We start from the raw sequence: 14,992 nt of genomic DNA, 5'->3' as shown, positions 1-14,992 counted from the left end.
GAACGATGAGCGGGTGAGTTGTTGGACACCACTGCTTGAAGTCACTTGAGGGACCTTCCAGTGGTGACACCAACCTGACACACTCCTGTCTTGACTAACCCTCCCTGGAGAGAGGCAAGTGTAGTTATGACTCTGTGAAAGTTCTAAGGGTTCATCCAAGTAGTGGCAGCTATTGTGGCAACTTTACGATGGCAACTTCCTCCCAAAAAGTCTGTGGTTTTGGACAATACCATCTGAAGTGATGGTTGGACTCCACCAAACCAGCAACCCTCTCCACATTCTGTTCTCCAGGAAAAGATAATGGCAGATCATGAGAGGCTTGGCTGGATAAGGACTGTGGGACAAAATAGGGACAAATGTAAGGTTCTGCACTTGGGTAGGAAGAACCAGCTACATAAATATAAGGTGGGGGACACCTGGCTAACCAGTGGTATATGGGAATAAGATCCAGGGGGTTTGGTGGACCACAAGCTGAACATGGGTCAACAGGGTGATCCAGCAGCAAAAAAAGTGAATAGTATTTAGGCTGCATCAACAGAAGTATAGTATCCAGATCAAGGGAATTTATAGTCCTGCTCTGTTCTGCCTTGGTCAGATTCCACCTGGAGGACTGTGCCAATTTAAGAAAGATATTGACAAGCTGGAAGGTGTGCAGAGGAGAGTGACCAAGATGACCAAGGGTCTGGAAACCAAGCCTTTCTTATGAGGAGTGGTTGAAGGAGTTGGGTATGTTTAGCCTGGAAAAGATGATAGTCATCTTCAAATATCTCAAGGTGGAGCAAGCTTGTTTTCTCCTGCTCTGGAGGGTAGGACTCAAACCAATGACTTCAAGATACAAGAAAGGAGATTCAACAGTGGAACGGTCTCCCTTGGGAGGCAGTGGACACTTTTTGACGCTTTAGTTGAGATTCTTGCATAGCAGGGGATTGGACTAGATGACCTTTGGGGGTACCTTTGAACCCTACAATCCTGCGATTCCATGATTCTGTGAAACTCTGGTGACTACAGTGTTTGGCTTTCCTAGTAAGGCCAACCATAGACTCCTAAACAGACATAATAATGAACACTACATAATAGATAAACCCAAACAACACAACAAGAGGGAAGGAAAAAGTATGGCATGCAAGAGAGTTACCTTAATTTTAGGAAAGGGCTGGTCTGGAATAAGGAAGGAAAGAACAGAAAGATAGAACATATGAACCTCAGAAAGCAAAAAACACAGCCAATGTTCTTCTCCAAGAACTCTGACAGACAGGCAGCTATTGGTAGAGAAATCACTGAGGCTGCTACACTTTACTCATTTTCCTGGGAATTAGTGCCACTGAGCAGAACTGACTATCCCAGCCAACCCACTTCACCACAGATTTGAGGATGGTCTGAATATTTTCAGAGCAGAGATCCTTGACTTGAAGTGGTGCCTTGTGCAAGGAGAATACAAAGCAACGATTATACCAAATTAATTTATTGGAAGTACAGAAGCTGGTTTTGACCAAACTCTCCCACACTTCATTTTCTTGGAGGCTCAGATCTTTGAGGTTGCAAATTAAGGTCTCTTTTTCTAGTCTTGAGGAAACAGGACTGCTAAGGTGCTTTCAGCTGTTGATGGCAGAGAGTTGAGCTCTTCCATGCCCCAATTCCATAATCTGGATTGCTGATTTTTTTAAGGGGGAGACTGATCCATTGCTTTTAGCATAGAGACCACAGAATCCAGTTTTATCAAGGTTTTACCGTATACCATCTTTTATCAGGCATCTTCTTACATATCCACCGTTTTTCTACATTGCAGGGAATGTTTTCCCAACATTTAGTTGTTCTGGAACAATGTGATTTTAATATGACACAGGGTTCTTCTTTTATTTTGTCAGGCTGACCATGCATCCAATAACTGAAAGCAAAAGGCAGCAGTCAGAAACCCATCAACTGAAACTAATGCATGCATGCTGGATGTCTACTTTTTTCTAGCATTAATGAGATATTCAGCTCAGTTCTGTCTCACTCTTGCTTTCTACCTCAAGATTGCCAGCTACTCATAATTGTAGTGCATTGTTTGTATTTTTTCAGATTTTGTCCATCAGCAGAAAAGAAAAGTATTATGGGGGGTAGTTTCCCTCTCTATTGTTTGCTCCTGCAAGTTATTTCTCACACAAAACGGCAAAGAATGAGTGCATTGCTTGGAATACACAATACCATGCTCAGGAAACTGCAATGAAGTCCATCTGCTTATTTAAGAATTTTACAATGCTATATTTCAACCCCAACATTTTCAAAATAGTTTATTAATCCTGACTCCATCTGAAAAAAGTGGGTTTTTTGGAAAGAGTCAGAGAAACTGAGGTCCACTGACTCTGAATATAGTGAACTTGCTTCTCCATCATACCTATGATTAATCTGTCACCCGTGAATTCCCGACAAAGTTTCTACAATATGAAAAGTAAAGAATTTTTGTTCACACTTACGTGTTTACTACATTTGGGCCATGATGCCATTTCCATTGTCCATTCTCATGATGGAGTCCAATCCAGGAATCTTCATGTGCAAATTCTGTTTCTTTTTCTAGAAACTCCTGCAGAAAGCACAACCAGAGTCTTTCCTAGAAATGAGGAACCAGAACCCCCTTTCAAATTATTTCCAGACAATGTATCTTCTCTGGAAGACAAGAGGCTCCTCCAGATGTTTAACAGGAGTGAAAGGTGAATTGACAGCGGGAAGTTGCACCACAGAGATGGGCTCTGCCTCCTACACCTTGCAACTAAATCAAGGATGGGCAAACCCCAACCCAGGGGCAAAAGTCAGCCTGACATGAGTTTCAATTTAGGAACCATTGCTTCACAGCCTAGAAGGAGAGCCCCCGCGTTCTAGAATACTAAAGCTCAGTTTAAAAACCCCACACAACTTGCTAAAAACATGGTAACAGTAAAAACTCAGCTAGAGAAGGAACAGAAGGATAATCAGTCAGCCTAGAATCTGAACCCTTAAGCTGAGTGCACACAGGAGAGTACTCTCTCAAGATGCCAAGGATCTTCAGAGTCCTTTACTCTGTGAGGTTGGGTACTCCTTTCATCATTAGATCCTGTCTCTTAACAACAGAGCTTGCAATATAACCACCTTCTGGCAAGCCCTTTCTCCCTCCTTTCTTGACTCACCACTGGGCCTGCAAATCCCAGATCCTCTTCTGTGCCTTTTGCTGGCCTAAAACCTCCTCATTTGTGGGGACTGATACAATTTAAAGACTGCCTCTCTAGTGCCATGCCTGATGGTTTCCACCTGCTTTACTTGTACATTTCTTAATAGATACTACCTCCCCTGCTAGGAAAAAAAAAGCAAAGCAAGCACCCAGTACTCTCCCTTCACTAGATCACAATTCATTCAAGAGTGCCCCACGACATCTTTCTGCTCATGGAGAAAGAGGGGGAAGTAAGATGTTCATGCACTAGTACTGTATGTGGAGGTTGCCAGAGAACTTTTATAGGCACCCAAAAGGCTTCAAATCAGTTAATTTCAAGAGAGTGTCAGGAATGTGGTCCGCCCAAAGCACAGTGGAAGAGTCAGCCTCACAAATTGACTTGAGTGAGCAAAGGGCTGACTCTGCAGATGGGAGCTGTCTGTCTGATTTTGGACAGAACAGCCCGGCCCCCCTCCTTTCCTGGGAAGAAGCAGTTAGCTCCCAAGGAGAGGAAGAGTGAGAAGTTGACCAAAGCATTGCCATGCAACCACCAGATAAGCCAGTGTTGGAGGCTGAGTCTTCTGGGGAAGAGCCAGCCCTGCAGTCCTCAAACGAGGACATTGGAGAAGATCGGATAGCAATGGAAGGAAAGGAGACGAAAGGCGGGATTTTGGCGTTCTTCCTGTTGGGCAAGGGACAATCAGTCAGACTGAGCAACTAAGGTTAATGAGAGCAGGCAGAACACCATGCTCTGGGTGTGTGTGTGTTTATATATAAACTTATATAAAATTGATGGAGAGTCCTTGCTGCTTATCAGGCTGCTTGCCTGCTAGAGATCATTATAGCGAGTTTCCTGGTGTTGTACCTACCTCCACACGAGCATCTTCAACAAATGTCAGCCAGGACTTTTCCTCCTCACAAAACTCTTTTGCACCGAACCATGACTTTCTTCGAACTTCAAACAAATAGAGAAGCCCAGCATGTGGCATCCACTTTAGACGAAATTTTCTAATAAGGTCCTCTTTCAACCCAGCAAGGAATTCACAGGGAAAAGAGAGGGGGCAGAATTTGAGAGATGCCAAGTTGAAGGCCTGCGGATCACTTTAAAATACACACACAAACTCGAAGTGAATGACATAATGATATTTCATTACCATCCAGCACAATTTACTAATGTAACAGGATAGCCAGCCTTCTGCCCTCTGAAACGTTTGTTCCTGTAATGAACATATTTAGAAGCTGGTTTCAATGAGAAGGTGTCATTGATTTCCCTCCCTATTACCATATTTGCATTCACCAATTGATTTGCAAATAATTTTCTCATACATTTATCTAGACAGCCTATTAGAAAGCTATATACTAGGTCTGCACTAAAATGGGTACCATCCTTACTAATTTTTACTGATAATGTTTGGAATTTCAGTGAAAATATGCAAAAAAAGGAGGCCACCCCATTGGTGTAGAACTTTCCTCATCCCTCCCCCACTGTCAAATGTGCATCACCGAGGTACTCAGGTGTGTCTCATGACATAAAACCCACAACAATTAGAGTCCACTTACAGTCTCAATTTAGTGGGATTTTCTGACTCCTAAACTAACAATGAAATCCCTTTCCTGATACACCTCTGTCTTCTCCCAAACTTACATGACAGTGGAACAGCAGCATAAAGGTCTCTCATTCCTACTCACACCTGAAGTACTGCAACAGCAGCATCCCAGGTGCAAGGGGACCTGGTAAAGGTAAAGGGACCGCTGACCATTAGGTCCAGTCATGGACGACTCTGGGGTTGCAGTGCTCATCTCGCTTTATTGGCCGAGGGAGCCGGCGTACAGCTTCCGGGTCATGTGGCCAGCATGATTAAGCCGCTTCTGGTGAACCAGAGCAGCGCACGGAAACGCCGTTTACCTTCCCGCCGGAGCGGTACCTATTTATCTACTTGCACTTTGACGTGCTTTCGAACAGCTAGGTTGGCAGGAGCAGGGACTGAGCAACGGGAGCTCACGCTATCGTGGGGATTCAAACCGCCGACCTTCTGATTGGCAGGCCCTAGGCTCTGTGATTAAAGACATAAACACCTTCTGGATCAGGAAAGAACCCATGTATTCCAGCATCCTGTTCTCACAGTGGCCTATTGGAACTCTTGCAAGTAGGATCTGAGTACAACAGCACTCTCAGTTGATTTGCAGTGGTAGTGGTGATGAAGAAATATGATCTCAAGACTAAATCTGGAAGGGTCTTGGCTCACCTCATATTGGGGGTGAGACATTCTTGTATCCCAAACTCCATAATTCCAACCAATTTCCACCATTAATTAGAAAGTCATTGAAGAAGAAGTTCATCAACTTGCAGAGCCACAAAAACCCAAAGGCACAAGGTTCTTCACATCTGAATTTCTTCCTGGATTGTGAAGATCTGAATTGCTCAATCTGTTTTATCAAAGTAGTGTGTGAGAGGCAGAGGGCAGCTGGGCCCCTGAACCTTCAAGAGCTGTGCAGACAAACAAATTTCAATACTTGAGTATCATTGTCTCAAAGGAACTTACCAATTGCAAGTTGTACTTCATACACTTTGAAGTTCCATGCAACCAATTCATCTGCCAACTTCTGAGCTCCACGAAATATTTCAGAATCTAAAAGGTTTGAACAATTCAAGACAGTGATAATTCAAACATCCATCTATGTATATAAAAAAGTCATTTTCCAAAATCTGATGTACAATCACATTCTAGCTTGAAAAGAAGAAGCAGAGCCCTGCTATGGAGCCTAGATAGGAGTAGTCCTGGTTCTCAGTGTCTGGGATGACCAAGGTTTACCCCACCCTTGCCCCAATAGGGTCAACTGTTAACACCCATTTCCTTTCTACTGAGGGATATTGGTATACTGATGGTAAAACTTGTCCTATCTCCTGGAGAAGGCCATTTTGTGGCTTGACCTTCATGGTTCTTGAAAGGGAGTGGGTTGTGTGTCTTCTTTGTGAAGAGCACACAAGGACACACTGGATGGAGATTGCCCTATTCAAGTGGAATTTTCAATGTACGAGCGCAGGTTCAAGCTTCCTCAAGGGTAACTTAGGCCCCAAAGTAGTATTCATGGTGCCAGCAATAGATATGTGCTTTCTGCAACTGAAAATGTTCTCGGGCAAGTTCTCCACGTTCAAACTTACAGTTTGCTGCAAAATGTTCAGTACACAAAATTCTCAAATTGAATGTCATAGGATTAAATAAAAGTTTTAGAAAAGCCATGAGAATATTGAGTTGGAACCACAACTGAGGAGATGCCAGAGGTTAGCGGTGGGTCCCATGTTTTAAACTCGCACAACTCCAGCCTCCAATGTTCCAAAGTACATGGCTGAAACTGGCATCACTTGGCAATGTTCACTTGCCTGCTTCTCAAAATAGCCAAACCAAATGATTTGTGTGGGGCCAATGCTAGAATTAAGCCATTTAATGTGCTCTGAGTCACAACAATTTCCATTTATTAATTCAGTTCTATGCATGTCAATTCCGTAGCTATTAACCATCTTATCAATAGATTGAAAATAAAAGTGGAGAATAGTTTGGCACGAAGGGTGAGCACTTTTCAGAAGTATAGTGATACAGTGGTACCTCTGGTTACGTACTTAATTCATTCCGGAGGTCCGTTCTTAACCTGAAACTGTTCTTAACCTGAAGCACCACTTTAGCTAATGGGGCCTCCCGCTGCCGCCGCGCTGCCAGAGCCCGATTTCTGTTCTCATCCTAAAGCAAAGTTCTTATCCTGAGGTACTATTTCTGGGTTAGCAGAGAGACTTGAAACAAGTTCTGTTGTTGTCATTTAGTCGTGCCCGCCTCTTCGTGACCCCCTGGACCAGAGCACGCCAGGCACTCCTGTCTTCCACTGCCTCCCGCAGTTTGGTCAAACTCATGCTGTTAGCTTCAAGAACACTGCCCCACCATCTCGTCCTCTGTCGTCCCCTTCTCCTTGTGCCCTCCATCTTTCCCAACATCAGGGTCTTTTCCAGGGAGTCTTCTCTTCTCATGAGGTGGCCAAAGTCTTGGAACCTCAGCTTCACGATCTGTCCTTCCAGTGAGCACTCAGGGCTGATTTCCTTAAGAATGGATGCGTTTGATCTTCTTGCAGTCCACGGGACTCTCAAGAGTCTCCTCCAGCACCACAATTCAAAAGCATCCATTCTTTGGCGATCAGCCTTCTTTATGGTCCAGCTCTCACTTCCACACATCACTACTACTGTGGGGCAATACCCCTTGATGGGGTGTATGGCTGGGGAGCAGTGTTCATGAATATACAGATGGAAACGTATCGCTTACCATTCTTGTTCTGAAGGGACGGTTCCCTTTTTATCATAAAGTCTCTGATAGTTTTCATTGCTCTCTTTTCTAGATGCATTTTGTTCTGCTCGTAGATATCTAGAAGGGATTAAAGAGAAAAAGAAATGGTATTCCAACACACTAGTCTGGGCATGAGTGTGCTACACCCCTCCCCCCAAAAATAATAATTGCTTAGAATGATTTTTGAATCAAGACACTAATTCCATTAGTGTTTAATTGCTGTTTGGTGGTGATCGTATCTATGTTTTTAGCTTTCTCTGTTTTATCTGTTGTAATAATAATAATAATAATAATAATAATAATAATAATAATAATTTTATTATTATTTATACCCCACCCATCTGTCTGGGTTTCCCCAGCAACTCTGGGCAGCTTCCAGCACATACAAAACACAATAAAACATCAAACATTAAAAATATCCTGATACAGGGCTGCCTTCAGATGTCTTCTAAAAAGTCAGGTAGTTGTTTATTTCCTGATGGGAGGGCGTTGCACAGGGCGGGCGCCACCACTGAGGAGGCCCTCTGCCTGGTTCCCTGTAGCCTCACTTCTCACAGGGAAGGAACCACCAGAAGGCCCTCAGAGCTGGACCTCAGTGTCCAGGCTGAACGATGGGGGTGGAGATGCTCCTTCAGGTATACTGAGCCAAGGTCATTTAGGGTTTTAAAGATCAGCGCCAACACTGATCTTTATTGTGCTCGGAAATGTACTGGGAGCCAGTGAAGATCCTTTAGGACCCGTGTTATATGGTCCTGGCGGTTACTGTTGGCTGTGTTGAGTCCCAGTCTGGGGGAAAGGCGGGACATAAATAAATAAATAAATAAAGTTGGCCTATGAAGTCTCTGGAGTATTCAGGGACAAGAAACAGAAGCATTTGTTTCAATGGGTAAGATTCAACCACTTCCTTACCTCACACACTGGGACGTAAAAGGGATTAGCTGAGGCTGGATGATGCCCCCACTTTTGAAAGTGTTCTTCAAAATGATGTAAAGCCAACCAGGAAAACTCTATAGCCCCCCCCCAGTTGAACTTACACAGATTAATTACTCCAACTGCAGCAAAAAACAGGACCAGGCACAGCACCACCGCAGTAGTTGCAGCAAGGGAAGGTACAGAGCACTCTGTTATGTACTGCAAAACCATAGCATATTTTCCTTGAAGTGCAAAAAGAGAGAAAATTATGCTTTAATAATCATGTATGAACATCCCGCCATTATCCCATTAAGGTAGGGTTCATTTTGCTGTGTTTTTGGAATTCTTGCTAACGCATAAAGCTATTAACATATATACAAGAAAATAAGGTGAGATGGAGCACATAGTTGAACTATGGAATTTACTCCCACAAGGAGTAGTGATGCCCATCAACCTGGGTGGCTTTTAAAGAAGGTTAGACAGACTCATGGAGGTGAGGTTGACCAATGGCTACCAGCTACAGCGGCTATGTTCTGCATTCGCTGTTAGAGGCAATATGCCTCTCAAAACCCATTGCTGGGTATTGCAAATAAGGACTACGCTGTTGTATTCAGGTCCAGCTTGCAGGCTTCCTGTAGGCATCCGTTTGGCCACTGTGAGAACAGGGTTTTGGACTACATGAGCCTTTTGCCTGACCCAGTGGAGCTTTAAAACACTATATCAAACAAATCTATAAATTGTTAGTGGTGTTTTCTAAATATGTAAGTTGTCTCTTAAGGATTCTGCACTAAACAAACAACTAAGACATTCCAAACATCAAAACACACACACTATCCTTTCTTATAACAATCTGAAACAAGGATGCAGACTTGGGAACAAAAGATTATATGAACAGCACCTCAGTAAGTAGTCCCCAGTGGAAGCCACCAGAGCATGGCCTTGGCACAGTTGGGCTCACCATAAAGAGATGCAAGAAGTCCCTCATCATACATAGCTTTAGCTTCTCCCCAGGAGTGGTCCATTCTGCTTTGCCACCTGAGGCAAAATGGGAAGGTGGCACCATGTTTGCATGCCATTGACCCCACCTTACTGCACCTGCTGAAGTCTGGCTTATCAGACTTCTGGGTTCTGGCAAGATCTCACAAGAGCCCCATGAGATCGGACAGAGGCCTTGCGTGATCTACCCAAGATCCTGGTTTGGCCACACAAGACATGAAGTCTTCAGGCAATTTCACTGAGTTCTCACCCCGAAACTACTTCTACCACTTCTCCAGTGATGGAGGAGCATGTGACCATTAGATTCTACAGCCTGAGGCAGTTTCCTCAGTCTGCCACATGGATGGGTCGCCCCTGCTTCTCCCACTCCACTCTGTGATGGAGCATTCAGGCCACACTTAAATGACCATAAGGATTTCAAGATGAGCAAGCCAAAGCTGGCTTTCTAAGCCTGTCTCCCATGTTGACTGTCAGGCTAAGTGAATGGAGAAGTCTTTCTTGCCTGCCATTTCTTTCTGTCTGAGGTTCCCTGTTTAAATAAGTAGAGAGGAGAGAACATAGGCTGAAGCTTGGTGCTTCACACCACCGCTGCCATAGCCAGCAGAGGACGTTGGACTCAAACCCTGCTTGGTTAGTTTGACTAAGTGAGCCTGCTGGGTTGACAGAGCACTGCTAGCTTTTCTCCAGCCCTTCCCATCACGACTGGTCACATATGCCTCCTGTTGCTCTCCCACCTTTCCTTTCCAGTGTGTTCCTCGTCTAGGCTACGAACCACTTCTGTGTGTGATGCATACATACCCTTTCTAGGTGGTGGTTTTCGCCTGCGTTTTAGTCTTGTTCTGGATGCCACACTGGATCTAGAAGAGACATTGGATCTAGAAGCCACATTGGATCTGGAAGCCACATTGGATCTGGAAGCCGCATTCGATCTAGAAGCCACACTGGTTTTTGAAGCTGCATTGTGGGGTTGGGTCACATAATATGTAATTTATTAGAACATCAGCTCGTAAAAAGGAGAATAGAAAAGGCACTGTGTGCTAGGAGCTAAACCCCAGTAGGGTAAGCCCCTCCAAAACTTGAGATGTCTTCACCAAATTCTGCATGAGGTTTCCTGTAGCGAGGTTGAGCATCTGTCAGGGATTGGCTAGTTGAGGAAGAGTGGGGGCAGTCCAGGAGGTGCCTGAGTGGGGAGGGGACTTTGATCCAGGTTCAGACTGGTGGGACAGGGAGGAATCAGCAACAGAGAGTGAGGGTAAAGGGGAGATGCTTGAGGTAGCCACAGAAAGAAGGGTCGAGAAAAGGCTAGAACAATTAAGAGAAGCTGAGTCACAGCGAAACAACGCACGGAGGGAGGTATAAATAAGGAAGAGAGAGGATGGAACTGTAGCTTCTGCAACTGACTTGCTTAGCTGATGTATGTGCAGTGCTCTGTCTCCTTGGTTACTGAGCAATAATGTTAATTATGGCCAAGCCCTTCCGGTTTCTGCTTACAGCATTGGACCCTAGACGGAAGGGCTTTTCTGGCAGCCTGACAGGGTCTCGCCACAAGTGCCATTTTGAATCAAATATGTCTTTGGCATGACTTCACCCAATTTATGGCACAATGGGTCCAAACTCATATATTACAGTGTCCATTTAAAGAACACAACATTCTGAGGTCCCAGGCAGCATCAAGCACTACCTGCTAGTAAGGTATAAATCCAGGGGATTGATTAGGTGAAATATATAGCAATGCTATTTAAATGCATCATTAATCAAGCTGAATAAAGGTACGACTATATGAATCTAGGACTAAATGTCAGTTCATATGTGCTGATGACGGAGTAACAAAGTAAAAGATAAATCATCAAATGATTGTTTCAATTAATGAACAGTATGGTTCATTTCTTCCGGCAATCTTAATTCCGGAAGAAATATCAACAACCTCAGATATGCAGATGACACAACCTTGATGGCAGAAAGTGAGGAGGAATTAAAGAACCTTTTAATGAGGGTGAAAGAGGAGAGCGCAAAATATGGTCTGAAGCTCAACATCAAAAAAACGAAGATCATGGCCACTGGTCCCATCACCTCCTGGCAAATAGAAGGGGAAGAAATGGAGGCAGTGAGAGATTTTACTTTCTTGGGCTCCATGATCACTGCAGATGGTGACAGCAACCACGAAATTAAAAGACGCCTGCTTCTTGGGAGAAGGGCAATGACAGGCCTAGACAGCATCTTGAGAAGTAGAGACGTCACCTTGCCAATAAAGGTCCGTATAGTTAAAGCCATGGTTTTCCCAGTAGTGATGTATGGAAGTGAGAGCTGGACCATAAAGAAGGCTGATCGCCGAAGAATTGATGCTTTTGAATTTTGGTGCTGGAGGAGACTCTTGAGAGTTCCATGGACTGCAAGAAGATCAAACGCATCCATTCTTAAGGAAATCAGTCCTGAGTGCTCACTGGAAGGACAGATCATGAAGCTGAGGCTCCAGTACTTTGGCCACCTCATGAGAAGAGAAGACTCCCTGGAGAAGACACTGATGCTGGGAAAGATGGAGGGCACAAGGAGAAGGGGGTGACAGAGGACGAGATGGTTGGATAGTGTTTTCGAGGTTACCAGCATGAGTCTGACCAAACTGCGGGAGGTAGTGGAGGACAGAGGTGCCTGGCGTGCTCTGGTCCATGGGGTCACGAAGAGTCGGACACGACTAAACGACTAAACAACAACAACAACAACATGGTTCATTTCTTTTATTAAATTTAATAAAATGTCGGAAGGTGGAAAAAAGGCAGGCGCTCAATCTGAGAATAGTGTTGCCCAGAGATAAATCTCTGCCCTGTCCCTCAATTTCACACTCTCATGGCAGAAGGAAGGAAAGGAAGCAGGAATCAGAAGGACAGAAGGAAGGCTCAGAGGTGAGTAGAGTAACTTTGCCTTCCTGTATTGCTCTGAAGAGGAAATAACAGCGGGGAGAACCTACCTGCCGTGAATGTGAGGCCTCCCACCATTTTAACTGCTCATTCGGATTGGCACCTTATGTCATCCTGTGTTCGGAACCATATGACAGAGTAGACAGTTAGCACAACTTATATCAAATAATTTAGCAGGCAAAGACAAATCAGAAAAACAACCTACAAAAACTTGCCTCTTTCTGTTGACAAGAACTTTTTCTTGGCTTCCATCTTATCTCCTCATGTTGTGTGTTGTCTCATCTTGGAGTTCTTCTATGTGACCATTTAATGGAGTAAAGTATTAAAATAATGTCTTGAGACAAAGATACCATTTACAGAGCAGTCACACCATGCTATTCATACAAGGGAGCTGGCATGAAAACTTGCGTGCATCCAACCCTCACTTTGTTTTCAAACATGGAGTTGTCTATTCCCTGGAGAACTACAGGAATCTTCTCATCTCCCACTATAATAGGACAATTGGGTCCTTCTGAGTTCTAGTTCAGTGACAGAGCACATACTTCATTCAAAAGGCCCTGATACAATCTGCAGCATCTCCCATCATAAGGAGCTCCAGCAGTAGGTCTGAGAAAGACCTATCTTTGCCAGAGATCCTGGGCAGATGTGGCCAGTTGGCTAGATAGCACAGGGGGCAAGACAACCAATGGCTGGACTTAGAAAAAGGCAGCCGATTATGAATGATTTGTTCCCCCCACTTTGGATACCGTGGTGCCTCACTGAATCCTCTATCTTCTCTCTGCCTCAGCGTCTTCCTGCAGATGTTCCTTCCTTCAACGGCTTCAACCACCTTCCACTTTGATGCAGAACATTCCAGAACTCTTCCCATTCTGCTCCTTCCTGATTGGGACTGGCAGGCAGCCAATCAGCACTCCACAAATAGCAGAAGTCACTTACTCTACTTTCAAGGCACTCTGACACATGAAAGGGCTGCTCATGGATATCTTTGGAACACTATAAAATGCAAAATGTTCACTTGCCGTAAGCTGCTGGGGAATCTCTTCATTGTGTTCCATCATGCTGCTCTTGGGAATCTGCAGTCTTTCGAATGCTACTGGACTACAATTCCCATCATCCATTCCCATTGTCCATGCTAATTTTGTTTGATGGGTGTTCATAGAATTGTAGAGTTGGAAGGGAAACCAAAGTCCATCTAGTTCAACCCTGTGCAATGAAGGAATCTCAACTAAAGCATCCATGTCAGATGGCCATCCAACCTCTGCTTAAAAACCTCCAATGAAGGTGAGTCCACAACCTTCCAAGGCACCACTCTAAGTGGAGATTCTCCGTTCTGGACTTATTTGGACCAATCTGGAATCTGTGGTGACGTGGGCTGGCTCTGATACTTTGAAACCACCTCAGAGCCTTGGGAGGGCTTATGACATCTTTTGATACATTTTTGTAAATTGCTCCATCTCCAGGTTTTGCCCCACATTAAAGCCTCCCAGTACCTGCCATGATCTTTCCTTAGGGAACAGGGTGTGGAGAGAGTTGCTGGTTTGGTATTATCCAAAACCACAGACCTAGACCAGGAGGAGGGTCAAGTGGGTTCTGACCAAACAATGGTGACTCTTCCTGGTAATGGTGCGAGCATCGTCCTCTCCTCTGAGGACAAACACGGTGGTGTAGAGGTGAATTCTTACCACACTGGTTTTTTGTTTTTGTTTTTTAAATCACATAAGGCTCCAGCCATTGTGTGAAATAATCCATGGCAACCCAAATATAATGGTTGCCAGTCCCTCTTTCAGACAAGTTCCCTAGTACACCCACCATCGCCTGCTCCATTGGAGCGCCCACCAGGAATTGCTGCATCAGGGTCCTCCTTTGCTGTGCACACACCACATCTTCAGCATCTGGGCTAAGCCACTGAGAGGTTGTATGCCACCCTGAATTGCTACCAGGTGGTAGCAAGATTCCAGAGAGTTTTAGGCAGTTACTCAGGGATGTGTTTCCCTTGGGAGACAAGACTCAGGGAAGACTGTCATGTCTTTAAGAAATATGGTTTATTTTACACATATTTACACCAGGGTGTTGAAAGAAAACTGTATAAAAATGATTTATACAAAAACGAGCAAAAATGTAAAAATATATACCAGGTATTTGCTGGAAAGGCCAAGAGGAGGAAGGGTCATTTTATCACATGTGGTGGTACTGTAAAAAGTTGAAGGACTTTTGGAAAATTATAACGAATTGAAAAGGAAGTTTAAATTAATAATCCCTAAAAAACAACAACCCCAAAGCCTTTTTACTAGGAATAATGGGGACATAGGTCCCAAGAAAGCTGAGTAGTTTATTTATGTATGTGGCGACAGCAGCTAGTTGTTTATATGCACAGAAGCGGAAAGAGAAAAAATTACTAACTAAGGAAGAATGGCTTATGAAATGGATGGAATATGCTGAAATTGTGAAATTAACTGCCAAATTAAGAGGACATAATGACAAAGTGTTTAAGGAGGAATGGAGACCCCGGATGGGTTACCTTTCAAAATATCACCAATAGATGAAGTTGCGGGCAGGATTTAAAAATATAAGCAGTGGATTAATGAAAGATTTAACGGTAGCGGGGTTTAGATAATAAAAATACATGTGTTGTAAAGCAGCTAATGAAAAGGAGTAAAAGGAAAGGACGGGAGGGAAGTCAG

The 14,992-nt window shown here is 44.1% G+C and overlaps 1 protein-coding gene across 14 annotated transcripts in view; it reads right to left on the bottom strand.

Moving 5' to 3' along the window:
- LOC128420561 (C-type lectin domain family 4 member G-like) overlaps window positions 1–13,161 on the bottom strand; it is a 55,287-nt gene extending 42,126 nt beyond the window's left edge. For 9 of the 14 annotated variants that reach the window (XM_053402174.1, XM_053402181.1, XM_053402183.1 and 6 more), the window contains exon 1: window positions 13,058–13,161. Coding sequence is in view for 4 of the 14 variants with exons in the window: in XM_053402169.1 (XP_053258144.1) it covers window positions 1,717–1,885; window positions 2,457–2,590; window positions 4,033–4,184; window positions 5,707–5,793; window positions 7,471–7,569; window positions 8,526–8,645; window positions 10,198–10,353; window positions 12,362–12,389 (945 nt within the window). In the remaining 10 variants the exon portion in view is untranslated. Of the gene's footprint in view, window positions 1–1,446; window positions 1,886–2,456; window positions 2,591–4,032; window positions 4,185–5,706; window positions 5,794–7,470; window positions 7,570–8,525; window positions 8,646–10,197; window positions 10,354–12,361; window positions 12,426–12,526; window positions 12,606–13,048 lie in introns of those variants that run through there. The other 5 variants (XM_053402169.1, XM_053402179.1, XM_053402170.1 and 2 more) reach the window with 5 other exon arrangements.
- Between the last annotated feature and the right edge of the window lie 1,831 nt (window positions 13,162–14,992).

Source organism: Podarcis raffonei, chromosome 9, assembly GCF_027172205.1.
Source record: "Podarcis raffonei isolate rPodRaf1 chromosome 9, rPodRaf1.pri, whole genome shotgun sequence".
Lineage (NCBI taxonomy): Eukaryota > Metazoa > Chordata > Lepidosauria > Squamata > Lacertidae > Podarcis > Podarcis raffonei.
Note: the sequence above shows the minus strand (reverse complement) of the source record. Positions and strands in the feature narration are given on the sequence as shown.